At 44.8% G+C, this 14,971-nt stretch overlaps 1 protein-coding gene across 1 annotated transcript in view; it reads left to right on the top strand.

The window, feature by feature from the left end:
* The window catches only part of Gmcl1 (germ cell-less 1, spermatogenesis associated), a 42,639-nt gene extending 28,625 nt beyond the window's left edge, over positions 1-14,014 (top strand). The window contains exons 11-14 of the mRNA XM_041643725.1: positions 775-850; positions 4,514-4,659; positions 7,421-7,508; positions 12,411-14,014. Of these exons, the coding sequence (XP_041499659.1) occupies positions 775-850; positions 4,514-4,659; positions 7,421-7,508; positions 12,411-12,539 (439 nt within the window). The 3' untranslated portion in view covers positions 12,540-14,014. The remainder of the gene's footprint in view (positions 1-774; positions 851-4,513; positions 4,660-7,420; positions 7,509-12,410) is intronic.
* Positions 14,015-14,971: the final 957 nt, after the last annotated feature.

Below are 14,971 nucleotides of genomic sequence, written 5' to 3'. Positions count from 1 at the left end.
CGACATCACTGTAGGACGTCCTAGGCCCTAGCACTATAGTAAAAGGGGAGGGCATACAACTCTACTGTATGACTGCACAGCCTGTTCCTGCTGCTGAGTGCCTGGTCCAGCTTCAGGGCTCCCAAAATGTGAGGACCTTGTCTTAGGACCTAGTAAAGCCTCCTTCCAGGATCTTCTCCCAGACTGAAGAGGATTATCGTTCTAAAACGGAAATGCAGTGTGCAACTTGTGCCTGAAGGCAAACACAGACATCCGATGATGTTGTTGAGACTTGACAATGAAAACATCTGACTCACCATGCTGGGCTTAAATAGTCACAGAACACGTGTCTGAGAACTCAGGCAGGAGAAACTCAAGCACAGCCTGTGGGAGCCTTCAGCAGCCCGTCCCAGAAGCCTCTGTCATCTCACACTTACCTTACACCAGCTGACCAAATCCTGTGTCTGTTTGACACTGTAAATAAAGAAGGAGTAATCAACTGTTCTGTTGGAATCCTCCCCTGCAGCACATTCTACCAAACTCCAACAGGTCCTGTGATGACCCACTCTCCCCTCGAGTTTTATGTAGCCTTGGCGTCCTAGAACTCTCTCTGTAGACCAGGCTGGCCTCAAACTCACGGAGATCTGCCTGCCTCTGCCTCCTGAGTACTGGAATTAAAAGCGTGCACCACCATGACCCAACAATTTCTGTTCTTTTTAAACTCACGTTGTTGTTGTTTTTTAATTACTAGTTGCCTGTTTTTCACGAAAGCTCTTTGCTCTTGTATCATTTCAGACCTCAAGAAATCAATAAAGAAGAGCTTGAGGGAAATAGCATGAGGTGTGGCAGGAAGCTTGCCAAAGATGGTGAAGTAAGTGTGGCTGTGGTCTGTATGATCTCAGCTTGCTGAGATTCTCTTACGCGCTTTGCTTTACTTTCAGGTGTTTGCAGTTTTTCCTAATATGATATTTAAAAGTGGGCTTGCTGTGGCAAGCCTCAAAAGTAAATAAATACATGTTCTTTTAAAGTAGTTTCAGCATAAGGAAGCAGATGTCTGAGGCTCCTGCTTACTAGTATGTCATGGCTTGAGAAGACCATATTTGATCTTGTCTGTACTTTGGTGTCCTGAACAAGGGTTCCAACCACTGTGCTCAGTAGTTACTCAGTCTTGTTTGAAACCATCGAACTTGAATTTAGAGTCCAGAAGAGAAGGTTGAGAAGGCTCCTCTGCAGTACAGAAGTTGAGATTGATTGTGTGGGAGGTGTTGCATTGTCTCAGAGGTCTGATTGACAGTCACCCCAACTCAGAATGCTCTCCACACCGAGAACAACTGCCTTTGCACCTTACATGGAGCTTGCAGACGTGGGAGTGAAAGAAGGAATGTTTACCCGCTGTCTCTGGAGAGCCTGTCTCTGTTGTTCTAAAACCTGCCTGTGCTCCAGTCAATTGATTATGCAGCCTAGCCCCACTTCTACCCTCAGATTCCAGTCTAGTTTTCCCTGGTCCTTTTCCCCAAAATTTATCTGCACTTTCACCTTTCAGAGGTTATTTGATGCTTGCCTGCAGGGTTGCAGCATGACACAGCAGGGGTTCTTCACTCCTCATCACGTGCTTCATCCCTCATGAACTGCCGCTCCTTCAAAGGAGACACATCGGGTGCATGATCATCTGCTCGTTGTCCTGTCACTGTCACTCTGTGTCCCTAGTGATCCTGTGTTCTATGCTACCAAGGCACTCCCTCCCCACTGATGACATCACCTTCAGACTCTCCATTTCAAGTGTCCCCCACAACTCCCACTTTTCCTTTCTCTTCCTAGCTCTGTTTTGGACTTGAACATTGTTTACCCCTTAAGATGTACAACTTGTCATCTCCTTCCTGCCCCTCCCTTCCCTTCTTTACTGACTTGTGTTTTGTCTCACCTTAAGCCCTTCCCTTGTTTCTATCCATCCTCTTCTCCTTTTCCCCATTTGATGCTGGGAGACTCATCTCAGCAAGTCCCAGTTCCCAGACTCTGAATGAGTACCATGTTAGGCTGAAATTCTCTTAGAGATCTGTCTTAGTTAGGGTTTCTATTGCTGGATAAACACTGTGACTAAAAGCAACTTGGGGAGGAAAGGATTTATTATTATTATTGTTGTAGATGATAGTCCCATCACTGAAAGACATTGGATAGAAACCTGGAGACAGGAACTGATGCAGAAGCTGTCGAGGAGTGCTGTTTACTGGCTTGTTCATCATGGCCTGCTCAACCTACTGTCTCATATCATCCAAGATCACCAGCCCAGGGGTGGCACTACCCACATCAATCGTTAATCAAGAAAATGCCCTATAGGCCACTTTGGTGTGGACATTTTCTTAATTGAGGTTCCTTCTCAAGTGACTCTGGCTTGTGTCAAGTTGATGTAAAACTAACCAGAACAAGGCCAGAAACAAGCACCCTTCCCAGGGGGGTTTCCTTGGTAATAACCATGGGCATCACCCTGGTCTGTGGTGCTGCATGGTAGGCCACCTGCCTTTCTCCAGTGACTATTTCCTCCCTGTCTGAAGTGACTGCCCTCTCACCTCATCTGATGCGTCCACGGTGCCTTGCCTTTCACTGTGGCAGGGTCTGTGTATCTTCCTTCCAGCAGTCTGCCAACCTTGATCTGCTGCTGTCTTGAGCTATCTATCCTGTCCTTGTCCACCCTCTGATTCCATCTTTTTCTTTTTGTTTTTCAAGACAGGGTTTCTCTGTGTAGTACTGGCTGTCCTGGAACTCACTCTGTAGGCCAGGGTGTCCTCAAACTCAGAGATCTGCCTGCCTCTGCCTCTCAAGTGCTGGGATTAAGGGTGTGCACCATGCCCATTGATTACATCTGTTTTAACACTGAGAAACCTGCAGTTCTTACCTCCCTCTGCTGCACCATCTACACTACTCTTTCGGCTTGTAACTGTGGTCGCTTCAGACTGCTCCTTGGCTGCACAGTATTCCTTCTGACTCCCTCCAGCCATTCTCACTGCAGCAGTGTTGGTATTGATCCATGTTCAAGTGGACTTCTATTCCTGTTGCTCTTGGCAACAGTGACCTTTTTCACTTATTCCCTGTCTCTTTCCACTTGATTCCCAGGACAAATGTTCAGACAGTTGTCTTCCTACATCACTGACTGATCCTCCTAAAGTCTACTAGACTCTCCTCTTCCTTAGCAATATCACTGGAACTGAGGTTCGGTTCTTGGTCCCATATGCTCTTGTTTATTCCCTTGATATTACAGCCTGACTGCAGAAGTGGCCCTTGACTCCCACTGGGCATCTTTCTCAGATACCTAGAGCATCTCAGATGGAGGGAGCATCCCTCAGTTTTCCCCAGGATTCCTTACCTGGAGATAGTGCCTCTCTGTTCATCTGTCACATATGGATGCCTAATTCTTTCCTTCCACTTGTGGTGTCCGGGAGAAATCCCTCGAGGGTAAATCCTTCAAATGCATTTCATCCCCTCTGCATTAACACTCAGCCCAGGTCATGATCTCTCCTGCCTGGGCTACTGGAGGATCTTCCCACTACATCATACAAATACAATATTCCAGTTTACAGATTTCTCCCAATTTCACTCTTATTTTTTTGTATCCTGTCTCCTACACAACAGCCAAAGTAGTCTGCAAATGTAAGGTAGATCATACTACTTTCTTTCCTAGAATATTCTCTTAGCCTCCCACACTCACTCTCCCTTATCAGAAACTAGACTGCCCCTGAACCCATCTCCATCCAGTTCCTGTCCCTGCCTGCCCTGGCCTATCCATGCAGCCCTTCTCACTGTCTCACTGAGAGACCCCGCATGTTTTCACCAGCAGAGCTTCCCTCCCCAACCAGATCCCCAGTCTGCTCCTTGGCCCAGCCTCTTCCCCAAAGCTCCTTGGACTCCTCCTCACATTGTTCCCCAGGCTCCCTAGTTGTGAATCCCTTCTCTCTGTCACTCTCCTGACCTCTTCTTTCATCCCACATATCCCATTCTCTGCCTACCATAGTAACTTACTGACTGCGGTGCCTCCACTCCCTGGAGTTGAGCCTGGTGTATAGCACATGCTCAGTACATATCAGTGAATACTGAGTTACTGTGTAATCCAGGGTGTGCCTGCCTTACTTCCCTCTCTGATAAACTGGTAGCTGTGGAGGTGGTATCTGGAGTGGTTTTCATGTGTCTGGTGGTTGGCTGGAGCATTTTAGAGAGCTTCTGAGTCTAGTATCTTCCACTACAGATGCCAGGCACCCAAGCTGTTCTTACTCAGAACTGCAGTGGGAGGCCTGGTTCCCTGGGATGGGACTGCAGTATGAAGGGAAGTATAGGATAACGCTTGGAGAATCTGGCTGCAGAGGGTGTCAAGTCCAGGGCTGATGTTTTGACAGATCCATATGGGAGAGGCACTGACAGAAAGTGCTTTCCCTTGCACGTACTTGAAATGAAAGAAACACAAAACAAAACAAAAAAAAAACACTTGAACTTTTAATTTGTGACTTGCTCATGTGATGATCTGAAATGAATACTTTGTATCTCTTAGTACTGCTGGCGGTGGACAGGTTTTAATTTCGGCTTTGACCTCCTTGTGACTTACACCAATCGGTACATCATTTTCAAACGGAATACACTGAATCAGCCATGCAGTGGATCTGTCAGCTTACAGCCTCGAAGGAGCATAGCATTTAGGTAGGATGACACCCCCACTTCCTACGCCAGCAGAAGGGTAAGAAATGAAATGAAACCTTGATCACCAATTTTGGACTTGGTAAGACACAGTATATGGGAAAGCACCGGGAGCTGAGAAAACTCCCAGTTCTTTGAATGTTTCTCAGTAAACAAGAATAGAAGGTCTTGATTGCCAGGATTAGCAGCTAGAGCAGGAATGATGGACAACTTGATTCTGATCTTGGAACTGTCAGCATGTTATATTCCTATCAAATAAAATGTGCAAACTAGCATAAGACAGGTGTTCGTAGTACCTGCCAGGCATGCTGTGTCCAACGCTGCCTGAAAGCTAAGTGACAATCACTTCCTGGAGGTGGTGCTATGGATTGCCAGGAGCAAGTAGCTGACTGATGCTGTTTGCAAAAATCAACTCAAAGGGGCCAAACATAATGGTATGATGTCTTTAAATCTGGCACTTGGGAGACAGGGGCAGGCAGATGTTGGTGAGTCTGAGACCAGACTTGTTTACATATGTGAATTTATGTAATGAGACCCTGTCTCTAAAACAGAACTTCAAAGAGATTATGTAAGATCTAAAGTTGTTGACATAGTTGGGAGATGATACAGGGCAAAGGCTTGATGACATTTGATTTGGTCTAGACTTCTTTTGTTGGGGGCATTTCTCTGTAGCTTTAGAGCCTGTCCTAGAACTCATTCTGTAGACCAGGCTGGCCTGGAACTCAGAGATTCACCTGCCTCAGCCACCCAAGTGCTGGGATTAAAGGTGTGCGCCATCACTGCCTGGCCTGGTATAGTCTTCTTTGATGTGATGCCAAAAGCACAGGCTCAAGAAGCATATGTGTCAGTGAGTACCAGTGAACAGGCCGCTGCAGAAGGGGAGAGGACGTCTGCAAGCAGACCGATCCCTGATGGGATTAGCATTCAGTACACAGCAGACCAAAAAGTACGACTGAAAACTGCTGGGGGGGGGGGGAGGTTTGTAGTTCTAGCTAAGTATGAGACTGATTACACAGTCCCAGCTCCATGGGTGGTTCTCTTACCGAGGACCCAGATCCAGTTCACAACCATCTGTAACTCCAGTTCCGGGGGACCAACACCCTCTGTTGGCACCATTCATGTACTCAGTGCACATATATACAAGCAGGCACCAAAAACCCATACACAAAAAATACGTTTTTATGATTAAAAACATACAGATTAAAAGTGGCCAAGGCAGTCATGGAGTTTGCACAAGTCTCTGGTTTTAGTCCTGCAGATCCAGCAAAACAAAGCACCAAAGAACTTGCCTAAAATTTCTCCAAAAGGCTGGAAAGATGGCTCATTCAGTACAGTGCTTGCCAGGCAAGCATGGAGGCCTCCTGTCCAGCCTACTTAGCCAAATAGGTAAGCCCAAAGGTCTAGAGAAAGGCACCCCATATTGGTATCAAGCCTCTATAATACACATATACATACATATATCCCCACAAACACACACACACAAATGCTCCTAAGAATATATATAAATGTCAGGTGAACAAAAAGATGCTTAATATCGCTAGTCATTTGGAAAATGAAATAAAAAACACAATAAAATGCTGTTTCACATCTTTTATCCAAAACAACAACAAACATGGACAAGGCTGTAGAAGAACCAGATTCTTGTCCTCTGCTGATAACCTTGTACAAAATGATGCTGCTGCAGCATGCACAATAAAACCCTTTGCAAAAAATAAACACGTTCTTTACGGTCCACCAATTCCCCTTCGGGACATTCCAAAAGAGTCGGAAGCAAGGGCTTAGATATTTACACTGTGAGGCTTGCAGCAGCATTGCTCATGGAGGCTAGAGGGTAGAAGCAACCTGTGTGAGGCTTGACAGATAACTAGGTAAACATGGGTGATAATGTACACACAGCAGAACGTGCGTCATCCCTCAAAAGGAGAGTCCAGCAAAGACCCTGTGAAGTGAGTTAAGTGTGTCACAAAAGGACAGCCATCCTGATTCCACTCATGCCTTAGAATAGAAAAGTTGATAGGGACAGAAAGTAGGCTGGTGAGCGCCAGTTCTGGGAGAAGAGATTTGAAGAGTTACTGTTGAATGGGGATGGTGTCAGCTGGGAAGGCGGAGATGCTCTGAAGGTGGATGTGGGATGCCTTTGTAAAGAAATCAAATAGCTTCATGTGCTATGTCTCGCCACAGTGACAAAAGGGCACTTCAGAGATTTGTTTTTGTTTTTGTTTTTTGGATTTTCGCGACAGGGTTTCTCTGTAGCTTTTTTTTGGCTCCTGTCCTGGAACTAGCTCTTCTAGACCAGGCCGGCCTCAAACTCACAGAGATCCGCCTGCCTCTGCCTCCCGAGTGCTGGGATTAAAGGCATGCGCCACCACCACCCAGCTCTTCAGAGTTATTTTTATATAATAATTAGAACAACACAGGTTAGAAATCTGACTGGAGCTAATGTAACATTTTGAAAAGACTTTAAAATTCTTTATAAAGGACTCATCTTGTGTTGAGCACACTCCTGTAATCCCATCACTCAGGAGGTGGAAGCAGGAAGATCATGGTTGAAGGCCAGCCTGAGCTACATAATGAGACCTGTTCCTAAAAACCAAAGGTTGGAGCTGTAGCTGTGGTAGCATGTTTGCCTAGGCCTGGACTCAGTCTGCAGCCCTACCAAAAATAAGACTTCCGGGAAATATAGAAGGAGAAAAAAATAGAGTGAGGAAGGATTTGTTTATATTTGTCTTCACTTAAACATTGATTTTTTTTTTTTAAATTCTAGATTGCGATTGGCTTCTTTTGACAGTAGTGGAAAACTCATATGCAGTCGAGCAACTGGCTACCAAATACTGACACTTGAAAAAGACCAGGTATGTGTGCTTGTGTGCTCGCCACTGTACTGCATCATATGTGTGCTTGTGTGCTCGCCACTGTACTGCATCATATGTGTGCTTGTGTGCTCGCCACTGTACTGCATCATATGTGTGCTTGTGTGCTCGCCACTGTACTGCATCATATGTGTGCTTGTGTGCTCGCCACTGTACTGCATCATATGTGTGCTTGTGTGCTCGCCACTGTACTGCATCATATGTGTGCTTGTGTGCTCGCCACTGTACTGCATCATATGTGTGCTTGTGTGCTCGCCACTGTACTGCATCATATATGTGCTTGTGTGCTCGCCACTGTACTGCATCATATGTGTGCTTGTGTGCTCGCCACTGTACTGCATCATATGTGTGCTTGGAGTCTTTGAAGCTCTTAAAACTGACATTAAATGACAATATTTTGATGTGAAAATTTGTTAATTTTTTTTCAAAGTAAAGGTGAAAATATCCTTGTCACCTCTGCAGAGCTCTGTTGACTCCAGCTCTCTAGATCTGGGGTCCTCTGCAGAGCTCTGTTGACTCCAGCTCTCTAGATCTGGGGTCCTCTGCAGAGCTCTGTTGACTCCAGCTCTCTAGATAAACCCAAAATGCTGTACTAAAATCTAAAGTGTTTTGAACACTACAGGGAGCATTCCATCATGAAACAATATTTTCAATAAATGATGCATAAAATTATATTGAGTCCATATATATGCATATATGTATGAAATACAAATGAATCTGTGTAGACTTAAGATGTTCTAAAACTGCTTTTCTGGACTCTATCTACCCTTTGAAACTGGATGAGAGCACAAAAACAAAAAGATCACCTGGCACATGGTAGCACATGCCTTTAATCCCAGCACTTGGGTGGCAGAGGCAGATAGATCTTTGTATGTTCGAGGCCAGCCTTAGAAGTCTATAAATCAAATTTTGGGAACAGCCAGAGCTGTTATACAGAGAAACCTGTCTCAAAAAACAAAACAAACAAACAAAAATCATCTGAGGGGAAAGAGTTGGCAGTAAGGAAATGATGACTTTGGTGTCTCTTCACAAAGCCCTGCACCTGGGTGCTTATTCCTACTCTCACAGCAGGTGTCCTGAGGATGCCTGACCACCCTCTAGTGCTCCTGGGTAGGAAGAGGATAGACATCCATAATATTCTCCATATTCTCTGCAGTCATTTTTCATGTCATATATTCAAGTGCTTGTATGAGTTTTGAAATGTTAGGATGAGAAAGTGAACTGTTTTCAGAAACAAAAGTAGAAGTGCTAAATGGTGAGGAAGTTTGTTTCCTTTAGAAGCTACCACACTAAAAATGGGTCCTGTTTCAGAAAGGACTTAGAACCCTGTTTCCTCAGCTGGAGGGGCCAGCCTGAGGGACCGTGGAGAATCAATACTGCGCCCTCACGTGCCTTAGGAACCTCTCACACAGTCCCACTGTGCACTTCTGCTGCTGCTGCAGCTCATGGCAGAGGGCGTGGCTTATGTGAGAGAGGCCCTGAGCGCTACTGCTACTGCGGATCCACAGAAGTAGACGCAGGCATGGCAAATAGGATGTGGGAATGTCCTTTTCAACAGCTATGGAACGAGGGCTCTCAAATCCCTGTCTTCCTACACTAAAGTTCCCTGTTGGCCCTGGGACTAAATGAGCATTGTCTGTCTTTACTGTCTATCTAGAACTTCATAACAAACAGCCACAGCTCAAAGCAGCCAGAAAGCTAAAAGGCTCCAGGCCAAGTTAATCATACCTACTACCCATTTTATTTGCCCAGTGCTTTTGCTCCTACTGCATGTGGAGTCCTATTCCTGTGGTGGAGGAAATCCACATGAGCGTGTGTTAGTGTAGTCTAGTAGAAGAAGCATTCTGGCATGATCCCAGAGCACTGTGTGATGTTGAGGGAGAAGCCCCAACCCCTGTTGCACGGTTGAGAGTAGATGTGATAGCTGACAATTCAGAAGGAGAAGCCCTAACCCATGCTTCAGGGTTGGAGGTGTGATGACTGACAGCTCAGGGAAAAGTTGTGCTGAAAATGTGAGCGTAAGATGCCTCAGTGAGTGAGGTAGGAGGCAAGAGAGCTGATGGTCGCTTTAGAACTGAAAGGAAGTGGAGAGAGTTCAGTACAGGTAGATAGAGCTGGCGTGATGGACTGCAGGCAAAGGCTTTTAGTTGGTTACTTGTGTGCTTTCCCTGTGTTACAGGTGTTAGCACTAGAAAAAATAGAAAATAGAATAATTTAGATCACTCATCTTAACTGTGTAAAAGTTGTCTTAACGTTTTTACTACAAGAAATACATACACATCCACATACATTTTTCTATTATTTATTTGTGTGTTTCTTTGTTTTAGTCCAGACTGGCTCTAATTGGACATTCTCCTGCCTCAGTCTTCTGACTCCCTGTATTACAAGTGTGTGCCACTACTCCTAGCAGCACATGTGTATCCCAGTGGCCAGATTGCAACCCTCTGAGCAGCAGAGGAGCATGCATCCGGTGGAGTAATGCATTCATTCTGCTCCCTCACTTGATGTGGAAAGTGAATTTGGGGCTGGAGAGGTGACTTGGTGGTTCAGAGTTCCTGCTGCTCTTGCGGAGGACATGGATCTAGTTCCCAGCACCTATGTTTGACACCTCACAACTGTCTGTAACTCTAGGTCCAGGGATCAAGTGTTCTATTCTGACTCCTGAGGGCACAGTCAGGCACACACAAACATAGGAAATAGATAAGTCTTTATAGGAAGGAGGGAGGGAGGGAGGGAGGGAGGAAGGAAGGAAGGAAGGAAGGATGGATTGAATTGTGTTGGCCTCAATTTTCATTTGTTTGATTACCAGTATCATTGGATTTTTGTTTGCTCCTGACTTCCTGTGTAAACTGGTGAATCAGAAGACATGTACTTGGTTTCATTATAAAACTGTTTGTGTCACTGTCCCACTAAGCCCCGGCCTGAGTATGTGTTATGATCAAAGACTGCTGTGTCAGATAGGAGCTAAATAAAAGAATAAATAACCTGGGAGACATCAGGAACAGGGTGGGAGATGAAGGCCATGAGCGGAAGCATAGGACGGATGCCTTGGAAAGAAAGAGTTACTGCTGCTGCTCTCCTGAAGGCTCCAGTGGAGGTTAGAGGGGCATGGGTTTAAACACGGGTGAGGTAGCACCCTGCACATACAGCAGACTGTGGGCTTCCTTGTCTGGAAGCAGGCCCTGCTGTAGAAAGGACCTGTTGTGTGTGCTGCTGCCATGCAAGGCCAGAGTGGACCCGGCAGGACCCCTCACCATGCAACTGTTTCAGTGGAGTCTACAGGGTGGAGTTAAAAAGGTTGAAGGTGCTGGAAGCCATCTTGTGCCGTAGGAATTGGAGACCAGGGATTAATGTAGCTTACCCAAAGATTGAGGTGTCCTTTTGGGGTCAATCAATGTCCACATCAGCTTCCTCTTTTCCCTGGAGTTAGCCCTTTGACCTACCTGAGGCCAGTTTTAACTGTACTCAGACCCCTGACGTCTTGTTTTTATCAGGGCTTTTATTTTTTTATGTTTGTTTTTTGTCAGTGCACAATTGTGATTTTTTTTCTTAATCATCAATGTGTGTGGCTTCAAGATTATCAAGTTAGTAAAGTTGTAAAAGTTTAGTAAACCTATATTCAAATTGAAGGGACAGGTTTTTCCCCAAGGCAAATGTCAGATGTGTGCTGACATTCTTTTGGCAAAAGTTTTCCCATCTGCCATTATGACAGTGTCCTGATTTTACTCCCTGAGGTTTTCCTGAATACTGCCTTCCCTTTTGGGGTGAGTACAGAGAGATTGTGGCCTATATTTGAATAAAATTTCTATACATTTACCTAAATGTATGTTCTTAAACACACACCCCCAATACAAAGTTGTATTCTTCTTAGCAGTAGTAACACATCTTTAACCCCAGGACTTGGGAGGCAGAGCTTGACAGATCTCTGTGTGTTCGAGACATACCTGGTCTACAGAAGGAGTTCCAGGACAGCCAGAGCTACACAGTGAAATCCCCAACAAAGTTCTACTCTTTAAGCCTACTTTGGTCAGTCGGTTGCATAAGTTGATCTTCATAGAAATTGGTATTTCATACTCCCTTTAAACAGTGCTTACAGCATCTCCAAAATATATAGAACAACATGACGAAGGCCTGAAGCACATGGGCTGTCCCTCAGGGCTAGGTGAGAAATGTCATTTCAGTGTTGCTTCTTTAAGGACTTACTCTGCTCTCTGGTCTTGGGGTACAGATCTGTGAGGTCCAGAGAGATCCGAAGCATCAGAGGTCCCCTTGTGGCTCTCATCACCCGTCTTTGTTTCATGTGCATAGATGTAGGTGAACCCAAAATGCTTGTACATGACATACTTTGTATGTGATGTGTTCTAGGCACAGTGGGGGATTTAGATGAGGGCGGGAACTGCTTGGTGATGACAGCAGTGACTCGCTGCCTTAGTCCCGTGATTGGTACCAGTGTATTAAAAACTGAAGTCAACTCGAAATAAATAAATAAATAAAAACTGAAGTCAAGTGAGCAGTTCACTGTGCACAGAGGACTTGTATGTTGGTTGTTTCAGGTGTTGGGGGTTGAAACTAGAGCTCTGTGCATGCTAAAGTAGTGATGAGCTCAGAATGTGCTGAGTGTGAGTGTGCTCTGCCTTTGAGCTGTGTGCCCTGCTTGATAGAGAATAGCTGCCCTGTTGAGTAGCTTGCTCTGTCTGTCAGCCTTAGTTCTCAGTGTGGGGTTAAACAGTGAGGAAAATGCAGGTAACAAGCTCATAAATGTGTCAACGATTAGAGCTGTGGTGAGTGCCTCACCCCGCGCTGCCTTCTTACTCCTCAGCTAGACTTACAGATGTTGTGAAATGTTGCTGTCTAGCTGTCTTAACCCACACATCTGTCTTATAGGAGCAAGTGGTGATGAACTTGGACAGCAGGCTTCTGGTCTTCCCTTTGTATATCTGCTGTAACTTCCTGTACATATCACCAGAAAAAAGAACTGAAAATCACCGTCACCCAGAAAACCCAGGAAACTGAAGGAAGCACTCCGTGGGAAGGGGAGCACTCTGAAAACTGTCGAGGGCAGCTAAACGTCACAGCCTCCTGCGTTCACGTCCAAGGTGACTAACAGTGCTGGGCCCTTATGGACTTCATGGACGCTGCAGGGGATGTCCTCACCCGCATCACATCTCTATGCACATGTGAAAACGTATTGTAAACTAAGGCAGTACCTGTCAAACCATGTATGTTAAAAGGATATCAACTCTCGCTTTAATTTAGTAGCAGTAGAATATTACTTTAGGTAAATTTCTCATTTCTTTGCAACAAAATATAGATTGAATTTTGAGCTTGAATTACCTGCCCGATGTAAGTGAGCTTCACCTTTTCATCTGTAAATTTGTTGTTTTGTTAAGAGAATGCTAAGGGCATAGCTTGAATGGCCAGGTATAAATGCTCTTTCAGCTGGTCCCCTTAACGCCGTCTTTTAGTTTTTCAGTTGCTTGTTGAGACTTGTGCTGAGTCTGAGACCTTAGTCTCGCTGCTTCCCATCAGACCCTTCTCGAGGTCTGGGAGACTAGGCTTAGGAACTGTTTCAGTTTGGTTTGTTTTTGTTTTTAATCTAAATTCGGGCATTTTTCATATTTTTTAAACTTTAACTTTCTTACAATTTTAAATGACAACAACAATCAGCTTTAGGACTTGAAATAAACTTGAATAAGGGAAATCTGTTTGATTCTGAGGACATTCCTTCACCTTATGTGCGCGGTCTTGTCTGACTTTCTGTGTTCTCTGTTATGAGTTATTTATGTAGAATACTGCATTTTCAAACATTTCGTGTTCTCTGGTTGTTGGAATTTATGTTCAAATTTTAGTTGGGAATCTTGTTTCCTACTTAAGCTCAGGACTTTCTAACCTCTGAACTGAGTGCCTTTGAGTCAGTCACACATGCAAACAGATTCATGGTGAATGTGTGGGAGGAGCTGGAGCAAAGCCTTCGTGCTAGAACAACCTATTTTTGTCAAGAATGAGATGTATGCTGTCATGATTTGTATACGTTGGTTCTTTGTGTTTATTGCTATTTTGAAAATAGCCACTCTCATTTTCCTCCAGTCAGAGTAAGTGCTTTTGTGGTTGATGTATGTTTTTAGTAGTTTTTTTAAATTGGAATCATTTTTATGTATCTGTTCAAATAAAATGATCATTTGGAAAAGGAATACGCTCCTGTTTGAAGGTGGACTCAAACCTCACCTGAAACGAGGATTCTCTTTGCCTCTTAAAGTTCAGGTTTTTTTCCCCGAGTATTTGGTTCTTTGTGTTTATTTTGTTTTAAAGCAGAATTCTGTTAGAGATCAAGAGAAGAAACAACTGAGCTGGAAGACTGAATCACAGTGGCTTCTGGGAAAAGGAGCTAGAGAAGCCTTGCTCTGAGGCACTGTGGGGTCTGCGGGAAGGTCACCTGGGTCAGTGGAACTAGCAGCTTCAGAGTTGGTCGCTTGGTTTTTATTTGTTTTTATTTTGTTTTTCAAGACAGGGTTTCTCTGTGTAGCAATCCTGGCTGACCTGGAACTTACTTTGTAGACCAGGCTGACCTGGAACTCAAAGAGATCTGCCTCTGCCTCCCAAGTGCTGGGTTTGAAGGTGTGTTCCACCACCTCCCAGCTTGCCTGTTTCTAAAAAACAAGTGAACTAAAACCTAGAAAACAAGAAAGGCTGGGTTCTCCCTCGGGTGGCAGATAGGCTGAGCGCTGAGGATCATCAGTGCCTGATCCCACCTGCTTCTGGCTTTGACTTCCTGGCGGTTTTTCTTTCCCAGTAATATGTTATTATGATCACAAATTATCCTTGTTTTTTCAACATTTAACTACTTTGAATGCCTTATCCCCCCCAGAATTGTAATGTAAAGATTTCTAAAGCAGTGGTTGGGTCAGTGAGAGGCTACACTGTGTACACCTGGCTGGGATTTCCTCTCCCGCTGCTGTTTGTTTTCTTTCTGCAGCATAAGAAATCCTTTATTCTTTATATATTAAGAAAACAGCCTGGCAGTGGTGGTGCACGCCTAATCCCGGTGCTCAGGAGGCAGAAGCAGACGGATCTCTGAGTTCAAGATCAGCCTGGTCTACAGAGCAAGTTCCAGGACAGCCAGGAGTACACAGAGAAACCCATCTCGAAAACAAACAGCATACACCTGTAATCCTAGCACACAAGAGGCTGAGGCAGGAGGATCACAAGATTGTGGACAGCCTGGGCTGCATTGCAAGACCCTTCTTTAAAACAAACAAACAAAAATTATACTCAGATATGTCTTTATAAATCTTGGGGACTAAAGTGTGAATAGATCAACAAGGAAGATTACTTCCTTTTACTGGTCAGGTTGTCAGCTTATAAAGTGTAAGCGGTTTCAGGTGACGACAGGAGGCCACCACGTGGGGCTTTGCCCTGCCAGCTCTTGCTGTGTATATATAGCCTCT

This window comes from Microtus oregoni, unplaced genomic scaffold, assembly GCF_018167655.1.
Source record: "Microtus oregoni isolate MIOR12 unplaced genomic scaffold, Mior012 000002F_ref0000024, whole genome shotgun sequence".
In the NCBI taxonomy this organism is placed as follows: Eukaryota; Metazoa; Chordata; class Mammalia; order Rodentia; family Cricetidae; genus Microtus; species Microtus oregoni.
Note: the sequence above shows the minus strand (reverse complement) of the source record. Positions and strands in the feature narration are given on the sequence as shown.